This window comes from Rosa chinensis, chromosome 1, assembly GCF_002994745.2.
Source record: "Rosa chinensis cultivar Old Blush chromosome 1, RchiOBHm-V2, whole genome shotgun sequence".
In the NCBI taxonomy this organism is placed as follows: Eukaryota; Viridiplantae; Streptophyta; class Magnoliopsida; order Rosales; family Rosaceae; genus Rosa; species Rosa chinensis.
In genome coordinates this window covers 41,304,416-41,318,430 of record NC_037088.1, presented here as the reverse complement: position 1 = coordinate 41,318,430, position 14,015 = coordinate 41,304,416, and the positions used below count along the sequence as shown (strand labels likewise).

General features: G+C 38.4%; 2 protein-coding genes across 9 annotated transcripts; both read right to left on the bottom strand.

Moving 5' to 3' along the window:
• Nucleotides 1-7: 7 nt before the first annotated feature.
• Nucleotides 8-6,390, bottom strand: LOC112175559 (disease resistance protein RUN1). Of its 6 annotated transcripts, none has more exons than XM_024313257.2 (10): nucleotides 5,731-6,390; nucleotides 4,491-5,589; nucleotides 4,079-4,381; nucleotides 3,060-3,953; nucleotides 2,294-2,957; nucleotides 1,762-1,853; nucleotides 1,279-1,657; nucleotides 1,034-1,141; nucleotides 820-941; nucleotides 8-695 (listed from the first exon to the last, which is right to left on the bottom strand). In XM_024313257.2, the coding sequence occupies exons 1-7, from the start codon at nucleotides 6,243-6,245 to the stop codon at nucleotides 1,601-1,603; spliced, it is 3,624 nt and encodes a 1,207-aa protein (XP_024169025.1). In that variant the 5' UTR covers nucleotides 6,246-6,390; the 3' UTR covers nucleotides 8-695; nucleotides 820-941; nucleotides 1,034-1,141; nucleotides 1,279-1,600. The 6 variants fall into 6 exon arrangements, with proteins under 6 accessions (XP_024169025.1, XP_024169014.1, XP_040369474.1 ...); XM_024313246.2 differs by having other exon boundaries at nucleotides 820-921; XM_040513540.1 differs by having other exon boundaries at nucleotides 1,034-1,118.
• Nucleotides 6,391-7,308: 918 nt separating this feature from the next.
• On the bottom strand, nucleotides 7,309-13,490 carry LOC112175541 (disease resistance protein RUN1). 3 transcript variants are annotated; one of them, XM_024313234.2, is made up of 9 exons: nucleotides 12,810-13,490; nucleotides 11,587-12,685; nucleotides 11,175-11,477; nucleotides 10,165-11,058; nucleotides 9,404-10,067; nucleotides 8,952-9,043; nucleotides 8,456-8,847; nucleotides 8,234-8,326; nucleotides 7,309-8,141 (listed from the first exon to the last, which is right to left on the bottom strand). In XM_024313234.2, exons 1-7 carry the CDS (start codon nucleotides 13,325-13,327, stop codon nucleotides 8,791-8,793), a joined length of 3,627 nt encoding a protein of 1,208 aa, XP_024169002.1. In that variant the 5' UTR covers nucleotides 13,328-13,490; the 3' UTR covers nucleotides 7,309-8,141; nucleotides 8,234-8,326; nucleotides 8,456-8,790. The 3 variants fall into 3 exon arrangements, with proteins under 3 accessions (XP_024169002.1, XP_024168993.1, XP_024169005.1); XM_024313225.2 differs by having other exon boundaries at nucleotides 7,309-8,121; XM_024313237.2 differs by having other exon boundaries at nucleotides 7,309-8,121; nucleotides 8,464-8,847.
• Between the last annotated feature and the right edge of the window lie 525 nt (nucleotides 13,491-14,015).

Genomic DNA, 14,015 nt, shown 5'->3' with positions numbered 1-14,015 from the left:
CTGTTAATTGAGAAATCCATTTTTTGGATTTTATAATGTAGAATTTTTAAAATGGCAAGAATTACGAATTCTAGTGTTTGGACTAATTTTTGTTAATGAAATTTAAATCGAATCAAACAAATAAGAAATCATTACGGACAAAGCCCAGGGAACTGGACAGTGACTCTTCTATTACATTATGGAGAAGTCCATTCTCGTCATGGGAAGTGGTTTAGGAAAGGGCTCTCGAATCAGAAGCGCTCACCGGCCCTGACCCTGCCAACCAAGTCAAAAGAAAGAAGAGAACCAAAGGAGATGAAAACTTCGTACTCTTATTTTGTTCTACTAATTATCCACCGCAGCCTCAACTGACCATGGCATTGCATCCTTCTGATCTATAAGAGTACAATGGTTCTTCGACTTAGGAACATGAAGTCGATCCGGACTTTCAAAAAAGTTCTATTACGTTCTTAGTAGCAGTCGGGACCTTTTCTTCGTTTGCTTCACAAAGCTTTTCGTCTCCTTGATAGCAGCAAGTTTTCCAAAAGTATGGAAAGCTGGAGGACTTTGTACCATCCATTCCAGTGGTTGAATTCTGTTCAACAGCCCAAGGACTTGGAGCACATCTTTTGTTATTTCCACTCCTTGAAGTGATTGTTACGACCACGAGGAAACATTTGGATAATCTGGAATGCGACATGGCATACCCGAAAGCCCTAAGAAATGCATGGGAATGAAGTCAGATCTCCTCATCATTTCTGATAATGACAGCAGTATATTTCCCATTTGAATTGTTGGTAATTGAACCTTATACACTTCCTAAAGGCAGTGAAAACTAACTTGTTAATATCACCAGCAACAACCACCTGAAGCTCTGCAAGTACTTTCAACACTCCATCATTATGCAGGCTCCAATGTAGCTGGTTTTGCAGCCAAGTTGCACTGTTTCAAAATTTTCAGAACTTACAACTAAATCATATGAGAGGCCAAGTACAAAAATTCCTACTGAAATTTGACATGTATAACATGATGTTGCAAATAACTAGATAGTTACCAGAGTATATATGCCTTCTTCTGTGATGTTTAATGGTATAGGTTGTCCCAAAATGATGTTTTCCTATTCAAACTTGGATGCGACCCTGTAGTCAGTGGATCAACATATCTGCAATTCAGAAATAGAAGAAATAAACTACAAAGGGAGAAGCCTATAACAGGTTTACCAAGTAAGCTGAAAATGTGCATGTGTACAAGCAGGGTATGAACACCATTCACATAAATCTGCAGCACTTTCACACATACCTGCATATTGGCCTTGAGACCATGTTGAATAATAGTTTCTCTGATAGAACAAATTCATGCTGGCCTTCAAGGCCCCTGCCATATCCTTCGCTGGGAGAGAGAAGAGGGAGAGACCAGAGAAAGAGAGCGAAAGAAGACAGTGGCCATAATGCAAGCGACTAGACAAATACAATCTTGCAGACTCGGCAATAAAAGTTATGGCTGCCTCACTTCATAATTTCATAGAATATTGACAAACTTGTGATGCTAATGCTAATGTATCAGTAACAGCAGACCTGCCAGTCTCCAATGATGTCACTTATCTCAGAGGAAGTTCTTACCATCAGCAGATATTTTGACAAATCTCAACCAATGACATAAGCACATGGATAACAAGGTTCTGGTAGGAAAACATTTATAAGAGGATCAGATCACAAAAATGCCAAGTTATTCTATGACTTTCACAAATACAGAAAAAGAAAAGACAGCAGCCACGATGAGAACCTTGCAACCGAAGAATTTATTGCTGCCACTTTCTGCTTCAGCTTCTTCTGTTGCTGTTAGTGTCCTATCCCCCTGTTTCCTTTCTTCTTTGTCTATAGAAGACACATATAGTAAAAATTAATCCATATAGAATATATCTTAATCAGAGGAAAAGAAATTATGTGTCAAATATCAACAAAATAAATCTGTGATCCTAATTTATGAACAGAATGAGTTTTACTTCGACCAGTATATCAGTCAAACTATATATTAGTTTCTAACCAAATCATGAATAGCATACGACTGTTTGAAAACAATGCAACTACCACTTCAAAAAAAGATACTTCAATTTAGTAACAAGAAAAATTAAGGCCTATAAGATCATTTATGTCTTAAGATTGTTGAAGAAATAGGGGCTGAGGTATATTTATAAGAAAATCAAGAAATAACTGGCGCAAAACAATATTAAGTTCAAATATCAGTACTGAGAAATTTAATCTAAAAATATCAAATCCTCCAACAAAATACACTTGATACAGCAGTAATAACACACCTGTTTCTTCATCATACTCTCCTATGATGTCACTGAGGTAACGATCCTTTTTCCATCTGTTAAATGTGTATCTATTATTTTCTAAAAAGGGTCCACCGCAGAGGAAGTATGTCCCTGGCCTGACCTGATATAACTCTGACAAAACTCCACCACTATTACCAATCACCTCATTAACACCACAAGCATCGGGATCATCATAAATAGGATCTCTACTACTGCTGCTGTACTGTTGCTTACTCATCTTCTCTTCTTCCTCATGCACCACTTGGACACCAAACTCTTTTACCTGAAGCCAGTTATCTGGCGTAAATATTGAGACAGTGACTACATCGCCACCTTTGAATTGGTTCCCCAAACTCCAATGGCTTAACCATATCATGTCTTTTCCATCACTTGGAATGCCGTAACATGACGGCACATAGATCCACTTCAGACCCGTGCTCTTATTATTGACTTCAATGATTAATGGTGGCAATAGAGTAGTAACATCTGTCGTCCATGCATACACAGAATATATGTTGAAGCCCCGGATCTTGTGATTAAGAAGTATAGGCACAGGAAATGATATTGAGGAACACCCTTTACTTGTATGGCTGAACTGTCCTGGAACCTCATTTCCGTTTCCCGAAAAGAATGTGCTGAAGATACCATATTCATGCAGTCCCTATATACATATATTATACAAACATACTTATGATTAGTATGCCAGGTATGCGTGTGTGTACATATATATATATGGGGGGGGGGGGGGGAGAGATAGACAGACCTGGATGCGAATGGGTTCCATGGATTCCCCTTCCAACGGGGATTTTGCATCTGGGGTGTGCATCAGAATGGGTTCCATGGATTCCAAGTCGGACAAACCCAAAAGTCTGATCATTTCTACATCAACTGTTCCAATAGGTTTTAACTTGTACCAGTGCTGAATCTCAACTAGTTTGGAGTCACCATATATGGACAATCTCTTTGGTATGCATGAAAGTGATTGAAATGTTATTTTTTCCAAGGATACACAATGGTCTGCGCTCAGTAGATCTCTTACTCGTGGTAGACCTGTAATTGATCTGAGACTTGTACAGTAACTCAGAGTAAGCGTCTCGAGTTTCCAAAGGCCTCTGATTGAATCTGGCAAGGTACAAATGGGATTGTAGCTGAGATCCAAATACCTCAATGAAGCTAAGTTACCCAAATCACTAGGAAAAGCATCATCAGAAAGATTGCAGCTTCCAAGATCTAACTCAACAATAGAGCCAGAAAAGGAACCCCATAAACCATCTACACTTAATCTTGATCGTGTATTTACCTGCCCAGGGATAGTGATTAGCTGATCTATTGGAACTCCAAATGCTTGAAACACTTTTAGAGATTCCATGTTTCTAATCTCCATTGGAAACTCGCTAAGATTTGAACAACCTGATATAATAAGTGTTTCAAGAGATTTTAACATATGAATGTTCTCTGGAAGCTTCGTGATATTGATGCAATCTTTCAAATTCAAGTAAACAAGTTTCTCTAGCTTTCCTACGGATTCATGGACATCAACTAAGCTTATACAATGTTTAAGAGTAAGTCTCTCCAGATTCTGGACCAATGAGAAGTCACCAGTTTCAGTAAGGTTTGAGGAATGGCTGAGATCAAAGATCTTCAATGATGGAAGACGCTGTATTTTGAAGGAAAAAGAGAGATAGAAGGTGGGGTTAGATCTCAGTCGACTCTGACATGGTTATCAAAACCATAAAAAAAAATTATAAAAAAAAAAGGAATAAGAAATGTAGGTCAACATACCTTTGCTCCCTTCCACACTTGTCTCAATCTACTATAGGACATTTCAATAACAACCATCATCTCCATAGGAAAATCACTCGGTATTAAATTCAAAGGACATTCGCGCCAACACAACCATCTCAATCCTTTAGGAAACTTTTCATAACTTTCATTGAGTTGTACATGACCAAGATGAAGGAATCTGAGTTTGTTCATCATTGAAAATGCATTGGCATCCAAGACCACCATATCTGAATTTCTTGAAGGACCATGTGCAGAGTTCATAGGCATGTTCAGGACAAGGCCTTCAATTGCATTTGAACCCTAAAAGAATAATGACAAATATATACATATATAAATCATTTGAATACAAATGGAGAAAACAAAAAGGGGAAGAAACAAAAAAGGAGGAGCAAGAAGAAATGTTTCTTACAGTCTTTTCTCTTAGTACATTAAGAGAGTCCTTGTGATGCCATAGCCTACTACGTTTCTCAGGATCTTTTGATTCTAGACGAACAATTTCTCTCCCCATGTCACGAATCATGTGATGCATATTCACCTTATTACATTCTTCAATTCTAACCAGATATCTATCAATGAGATTTTGAATGCCAACGGTTGTGTAGAAACCACATGCATCTAGAATTTTGACAATGATATCCTTGTCCTTTCCAATAAAAAAACATGCAATATGGAGGAATAAACTCTGATCATGGTCATCTTGTAAAGAGTTGAAGCTCGTCCTCAGTTTACTCATTACTATACTGTTTGGTATAGTTTTGGATTTCTTTAATGCACTTTCCCATACATCTATAGTCTGCCCTGAGAGAGAAGAACCCAATGTTTGAAGAGCTAACGGAAGTCCTTCGCATTGGTGCACTACCCTCTCTGAAAGTTTCACGTAACTTTCAACAGGGTGGTTGAGCCCAAAAGCATGCCTACTGAAGAGGTCTGATGATTCAATGTGGTTCAAAGTTTCAACATTATGCACCTTAATATCTCGATGACCCTTGAGCAATCCTGCATTCCTTGTTGTTATTATAATTTTACTTCCAGAACAAAAGCAGCCTTTCATCTCAAGTATTGCATCAACTAGGCCCTTGTGATCCACATCATCGAGAACAAGAAGAACTTTTTTAGAACTTATGGCATCTTTTATTTTACTCATTCCCTCGCTAGGACAGCTTATATCCACTTTTCTCCCATTCAAGATACTGGAAAGAAGCTGTTTCTCTATTTGAACAAAGCCATTTGGCTGTTTTAAAATCTCTCCGATATTTTCAAGAAAGCATCTTCTTTCAAATCTCTCAGAATTTGAATTATAAACAATTTGTGCAATAGTTGTCTTTCCTATTCCACCAATTCCACAAATTCCAAATATACCAGTACTGGATGATCCATCCTGTAACCACAAATTGATGCTTTTTACTCGAGAATCAATTCCAACCAGGTAAGCGGGAACAGATAAGGGAACTCGACTTAACTTGCCTTCAATCACCTTAACAATTTTCTCAATAAATTTTGACTCGTGCCTAGAATATCAAAATCGAAAACAAATTATGTCATGACTTCAATGATGGAATCTAGAAATGTTACTAATCTTAATACCAGAAATTGATCCAACTACTTCAAAATAAAATCAAACGGCAGGAGGTTGAAATGAGATTACTTACCCGTCAGCTTGATTCTTTAACACCATGCCTGCTAGAGCCGCAACTTCTGTAAGTGCTTCCTTCCATCGAATCAACTTTTCCATTGTTTCATTCTTTTGGTGTGTGATAAACGCCTCTCCAAGACTCCCCGTCTGCTCCCCCAATTGGGATGGGTCGACGTCATAGAAGATCGGTAAAACGAACTGATTGGACCTCTTTCTGCATTGAAGGATCGTCACAAGCTCGTCCAGGCACCATCCGGACGACGCGTAGTCTTTTGAAAACACAATAACAGAACATCGCGAGTGCTGGATGGCTCTCTCTAATTCTGGTTTGATCTCTTCTCCTACCGGGAGTTCATCGCCGTCTCGGAAAGTGCAGATTCCTGCGTTGGTCAAGGCTGTGTAGAGATGATCGGTGAAACCCTTGCGAGTGTCTGTGCCTCTGAAACTCAAGAACACTTTATATGTGAATTGACTAGGAGAAATACTGGAAGACGAAGCTTGTTGAGCTGATGATGTGCTAACAAGATCCATGGATGGACATGGAGATAATCAATCGGAAAAAATCACAATTCAGGATGATCAGTATACTTTTGCTAACTATAAATTTTGGGGTCAATTTGGGATAGAAGAATGGTGCGAGTGGGGACTGGGGTCAGGGGACCGTGGAGGAATAAACCAATAATTACAAGATTTTGAAATTGAGAGTGATTGCCGCCCGGGGCCCTCAACACGTGATTATTTTTTTATTCTTTTATACAAACGAAAACGCGATATCAAGATTCCTTGGTATTGGAAAGCCATATTGGAATCAGCTGGGCGTTTTAAAGCTGAGAAAGACTTGTGTTGGGCACCTGCACCTCCACGTGGTGTGGCAGACTAATCACTGCCCAGTAAGGGAGGTCTTTTGGGTATTGTATATTTAGGAAACGCAGGGGCAGTTTCAGAAAAAATGAAAAATTTTCTTTCTTCTGATTGGGTGGCCCTAAAGCCACGTGATGGGAAAACCTCCACCTAAGAATTTCTCTTCAAAGCTGGAGACAGAAGATTAGAAGGAGATGCTCTTAATATTATTCACTGTCCAACAGTAGTTTGGATTTGACTGAAATTGGGGCCGTTCTGGATGGAGTCCCCTCCAACAGTTTGAAGTTGTGACTTGGAAGCATGTGCGCAAAAAAGCTAAACAACTAGCTCATGGTCTGGCAACGAAGGCATTGAAGTTGGTCCAATCTATGTACTGTAAGGAGGTAGGTCCTCCTAGGTTATATGATCTGTTAGAAGCAAATTAATTGTTTGAGGCTGTTCTCCTTTTGGAGAGTTTATTGGCCTGATTTCGAGTTTAATAAAATTCATTTGATAAAAATAAAATAAAAAAATTTCTTGATAGTATTACAAAAGAACTATTTTTTTTATAAGCGAAACGGAATCAGGTTTCATTAATAATAGCAACGACCACTCTCGGTCAAGCTAGAGGGATTCGAATCCCTCATATTACATCTCGATGCACAATTCAGCCTGCATAGAGCAGAGCAACTAAAACCCAAAAAAGAAAATGCAAAAAAATTAAAAACTCATACTCTTATCCAACCCTAAATCAGAGCAACCAATTTGACAAGCATTGACACCTAAGACCTTAATTGGTGTACATCGCCACTCATCAATCAGCAAACAACAACAACCAAAGGCAGTATAGGGTGAAAGACCAGCGACACTAGTGAGCGAAGCTCAATTATTCAAAGCAATAAAAAACACCATAGACCTTGCAGCCCAAATCCAAACAGCTCAAAAGAAAAAGGAAAAGAGATGGGTTACCCATCCAGGCCACAAAGCTGCAGCCCAGACGGATTGGAGGCCCACTGGCCCAGAACCTGTCTCCTCTCTGTCTTCCCTTCAGATCGATCAGATCGGAGCAGCCAGTCATTATTCAGGCGGCCGGCCCTCCACCAGCATTGTGAGCGGAGGAACCCTCGACCCGACCCAAACTTCTAACCAGAAGAGGAGCTGGAAATATGGCCATATATGCTTGAATCTGGAACATAGTCTACTACTTGCAAATTTTCTAAATATTCCTAGTGGTATTACAGTTAATAACTTGATACGTACAAAGTATACACTTTTGTTTGTTGAACAAAGGAACATGTGAAGTACAGGCAATTACATGAAGAACAAAAAAACGTGAATAGTTACAGAGACAGTAATAGCAAATTTATCTCCTCATCATTTCTGATAATAACAGCAGTGATATGTCCCATTTGAATAGTTAGTAATTGAACCTTATATACTTCATAAAGGCAGTGAAAAAACTAACTTGTTAATATCACCAGCAACAACCCCCTGAAGCTCTGCAAGTACTTTTAACACTCCATCATTATGCAGGCTCTAATGTAGCTGGTTTTGCAACCAAGTAGCACTGTTTCAAAATTTTCAGAACTTACAACTAAATCATATGAGAGGCCAAGTACAAAAATTCCTACTGAAATTTGACATGTATAACATGATGTTGCAAATAACTAGATAGTTACCAGAGTATATATGCCTTCTTCTGTGATGTTTAATGGTATGATGTTTTCCTATTCAAACTTGGATGCAATCCTGTAGTCAGTGGATCAACATATCTACAATTCAAAAATGGAAGAAATAAATTACAAACAAGGGAGAAGCCAATAACAGGTTTACCAAGTAAACTGAAAATGTGCATGTGTACAAGCAGGGTATGAACACCATTCACATAAATCTGCACTTACCCACATACCCGCATATTGGCCTTATGACCACGTTGAATAACAGTTTCTCTGATAGAATAAATTCATGCAGGCCTTCAAGGCCCCTGCCATATCCTTCGCTGGGAGAGAGAAGAGGGAGAGACCAGAGAAAGAGAGGAAAAGAAGACAGTGGCCATAATGCAAGCAAGTGACTAGACAAATACAACCTTGCAGACTCGGCAATAAAAGTTATGGCTGCCCCTCTCCAGAAAATTCATAGAATATTGACAAACTTGTATTGCTAATGCTAATGTACCAATAACAGCAGACCTACCAGTCTCCAATGATGTCACTTATCTCAGAGGAAGTTCTTACCATCAGCTGATATTTTGACAAATCTCAACCAATGACATAAGCACATGGATAACAAGGTTCTGGTAGGAAAACATTTATAAGAGGATCAGATCACAAAAATGCTAAGTTATTCTATGACTTTCACAAAGACAGAAAAAGAAAAGACAGCAGCCACAATGAGAACCTTGCAACCCAATAAGTTATTGCTGCCTCTTTCTGCTTCAGCTTCTTCTGTTGCTGCTAGTGTCCTATCCCCCTGTTTCCTTTCTTCTTTGTCTATAAAAGAAACATAAATTAGAAATTAATCCATATAGAATATATCTTAATCAGACAAAAAGAAATTATGTGTCAAATATCAACAAAATAAATTTGTGATCCTAATTTATGAACAGAATGAGTTCACAACTACCACTTCAAAAAAAGATACTTCAATTTAGTAACAAGAAAAATTAAGGCCTATAAGATCATTTATGTCTTAAGATTGTTGAAGAAATAGGGGCTGAGGTATATTTATAAGAAAATCAAGAAATAACTTGTGCTAAACAATATTAAGTTCAAATATCAGTACTGAGAAATTTAATCTAAAAATATCAAATCTTCCAACAAAATACGCTTGATACAGCAGTAATAACACACCTGTTTCTTCATCATACTCTCCTATGATGCCACTGAGGCAACAATCCTTTTTCCATCTGTTATATGTGTATCTATTATTTTCTAAAAAGGGTCCACCGCAGAGGAAGTATGTCCCTGGCCTGACCTGATATAACTCTGACAAAACTCCACCACTATTACCAATCACCTCATTAACACCACAAGCATCGGGATCATCATAACTAGGATCTCTACTACTGCTGCTGTACTGTTGCTTACTCATCTTCTCTTCTTCCTCATGCACCACTTGGACACCGAACTCTTTTACCTGAAGCCAGTTATCTGGCGTAAATACTGAGACAGTGATGACATCACCACCTTTGAATTGGTTCCCCAAACTCCAATGGCTCAACCATATCATGTCTTTTCCATCACTTGGAATGCCGTAACATGACGGCACATAGATCCACTTCAGACCCGTGCTCTTATTATTGACTTCAATGATTAATGGTGGCAATACAGTAGTAACATCTGTCGTCCATGCATACACAGAATATATGTTGAAGCCTCGGATCTTGTGATTAAAAAGTATAGGCACAGGATAAGATATTGAGGAACACCCTTTACTTGTATGGCTGAACTGTCCTGGAACCTCATTTCCGTTTCCCGGAAAGAATGTGCTGAAGATACCATATTCATGTAGTCCCTATATACATATATTAAACAAACATACTTATGATTAGTATGCCAGGTATAATATATATATATATATATATATATATATGAGAGAGAGAGAGAGAGACCTGGATGCGAATGGGTTCCATGGACTCCCCTTCTGATGGGGAGTTTGCATCTGGGATGTGCAACAGAATGGGTTCCATGGATTCCAAGTTGGACAAACCCAAAAGCCTGATCATTTCTACATCAACCGTTCCAATGGGTTTTAACTTGTACCAGTGCTGAATCTCAACTAGTTTGGAGTCACCATATATGGATACTCTCTTTGGTATGCATGAAAGTGATTGAAATGTTATTTTTTCCAAGGATACACAATGGTCTGTGCTCAGTAGATCACTTACTCGTGGTAGACCTGTAATAGATATGAGACTTCTACAGGATTGAAGATTAAGCGTCTTGAGTTTACAAAGGCCTCTGATTGAATCTGGCAAGGTACAAAAGTTATTGTAGCTGAGATTCAAACTCTCCAATGAAGATAAGTTACCAAAGTCACTAGGAAAAGCATCATCAGAAAGATTGCAGCTTCCAAGATTTAACTCAACAATAGAGCCAGAAAAGGAACCCCAAAAACCATCTACACTTAATCTTGGCCGTGAATTTACCTGCCCAGGGATAGTGATTAGCTGATCTATTGGAACTCCAAATGCTTCAAACACTTTAATAGTTTCCATGTTTCTAATCTCCATCGGAAACTCGCTAAGATTTGAACAACCAGATATGATAAGTGTTTCAAGTGATTTTAACATATGAATGTTCTCTGGAAGCTTCATGATATTTATGCAATCTTTCAAATTCAAGTAAACAAGTTTCTCTAGCTTTCCTATGGATTCATGGACATCAACTAAGCTTATACAATGTTCAAGTGTAAGTCTCTCCAGATTCTGGACCAATGAGAAGTCACCAGTTTCAGTAAGGTTTGAGGAATGGCTGAGATCAAAGATCTTCAATGATGGAAGACACTGTATTTTGAAGGAAAAAGAGAAATAGAAGGTGGGGTTAGATCTCAGTCGACTCTGACATGGTTATCAAAACCATTAAAAAAAAAAAGGGGAATAAGAAATGTAGGTCAACATACCTTTGCTCCCTTCCACACTTGTCTCAATCTACTATAGGACATTTCAATAACAACCATCATCTCCATAGGAAAATCACTCGGTATTAAATTCAAAGGACATTCGCGCCAACACAACCATCTCAATCCTTTAGGAAATTTTTCATAACTTCCATTGAGTTGTACATGACCAAGATGAAGGAATCTGAGATTGTTCATCATTGAAAATGCATTGGTATCCAAGACCACCATATCTGAATTTCTTGAAGGACCATGTGCAGGGTTCACAGGCATGTTCAGGACAAGGCCTTGAATTGCATTAGAACCCTAAAAGAACAATGATAAAAATATACATATATAAATCATTTGAATACAAATGCAGAATACAAAAAGGGGAAGAAATGAAAAAGAAGGAGCAAGAAGTAATGTTTCTTACAGTCTTTTCTCTTAATGCATTAAGAGAGTCCTTGTGATGCCATAGCCTACTACGTTTCTTAGGATCTTTTGATTCTAGACGAACCATTTCTCTTCCCATGTCACAAATCATTTGATGCATATTCACCTTATTACATTCTTCAATTCTAACCAGATATCTATCAATGAGATTTTGAATGCCGACGGTTGTGCAGAAATCACATGCATCTAAAATTTTGACGATGATATCCTTGTCCTTTCCAATAAAAAAACATGCAATATGGAGGAATAAACTCTGATCATGGTCATCTTGTAAAGAGTTGAAGCTCATCCTCAGTTTACTCATCACTACACTGTTTGGAATAGTTTTGGATTTCTTTAATGTGCTTTCCCATACATCTATAGTCTTCCCTGAGAGAGAAGAACCCAATGTTTGAAGGGCTAATGGAAGTCCTTCACAGTCGTGCACTACCCTGTCTGAAAGTTTCACGTAACTTTCAATAGGGTGGTTGTGTCCAAAAGCATGTCTGCTGAAGAGGTCCAATGATTCAATATGGTTCAAAGTTTCGACATCATGCACCTTAATATCTCGATGACCCTTGAGCAATCCTGCATTCCTTGTTGTTATTATAATTTTACTTTCAGAACAAAAGCAGCCTTTCATCTCAAGTATTGCATCAACTAGGTCCTTGTGATCCACATCATCGAGAACAAGAAGAACTTTTTTAGAGCTTAAGGCATCTTTTATTTTACTCATTCCCTCGCTAGGACTGCTTATATTCACTTTTCTCCCATTCAAAATATCCGAAAGAAGCTGTTTCTGTACTTGAACAAAACCACTTGGCCGTTCGAAAATCTCTCTGATATTTTCAAGAAAGCAGCTTCTTTCAAATCTCTCAAAATTTGAATTATAAACAATTTGCGCAATAGTTGTCTTTCCTATTCCACCAATTCCACAAATTCCTAATATACCAATATTGGACGATCCATCCTGTAACCATAAATTGATGCTTTTCACTCGAGAATCAATTCCAACCAGGTAAGGGGCAACACATAAGGGAACTCGACATAACTTGCCTTCAATCACCTTAACAATATTTTCAATAAATTTGGACTCGTGCCTAGAAAATAAAAATCGAAAACAAATTATGGAATCTAGAAATGCTACTAATATTAATACTAGAAATTGATCTAACTACTTCAAAATAAAATCAAATGGTAGGAGGTTGAAATGAGATTACTTACCCGTCAACTTGATCTTCTAACACCATGCCTGCTAAAGCCGCAACTTCTGTAAGTGCTTCCTTCCACAGAATCAGCTTTTCCGCTGTTTGATTCTTCTGGTGTGTGATGAACGCCTTTGCGAGACTCCCCGTCCGCTTCCTCACCTGGGATGGGCTGACGTCGTAGTAGATCGGTAAAACGAACTGACCGGACGTCTTCTTGCATCGAAGGATCGTCACAAGCTCGTCCAGGCACCATCCGGACGACGCGTAGTCTTTTGAAAACACAATAACAGAACATCGCGAGTGTTGGATGGCTCTCTCTAGTTCTGGCTTGATGGCTTCCCCGGCAGGGAGCTCGTCGTCGTCTCGGAAAGTGCAGATTCCTGCAGTGGTCAGGGCTGTGTAGAGATGATCGGTGAAAGTCTTGCGAGTGTTTCTGCCTCTGAAACTCAAGAACACTTGATATGTGAATTGAGTAGGAGGAATACTGGAAGACGAAGCTTGTTGAGCTGATGATGATGAGCTAGCAGCATCCATGGATGGACCTGGAGCTAATCACAATTCAGGATACGTTTGCTCACTATAAATTTTGGGATAGAATGGGATATATATATTTTTTTTTTTTGGAAAAGGAGATGAAGAATTGTGCGAGGAAAGTCTTTGACTCTTTTGAAAAGTGGAGACTGAAGACTATGGAGGAATAAACGTAAACCAATAATTACAAAATAAAACAGTGAACTGCCGGATACAAATAGAAAAAGGGTTTTAAACCTTATCGTTTATTTTATTATTATTTTTATTTATTATGACTATTTCGTACAAGGTTATAAAGGTTTTTTTTATGTAAAATTGATTTGTTAGGTTGATACGTCTAAAGATGCACAACTTAAACCTTGCACTCAAATATCATAGTTGGTAATATAGTGATCAAAATATCATAGTTGGTAATATAGTGATCAAGCAAGGGTCAACTTAAACCTTGCACTCAAATATCATAGTTAGTAATATAGTGATCAAGCAAGGGTCATTACCTGTTGATGTTTAAAGTTCAGCGGTATCTAAACTTTTGTTAACCCTGATCCGACGGGCGGACCGCTACCTATGATATTCTCAGAGTTTTCGCTACCTGTCAAGTGAAATACAGAGAGCGTCAGAGGGGGACCGAGCTGGGCAGTCTTCTCTTCTCCGATGCCTAAGTTAGTCAATGTATTTATGTTAACAAAGT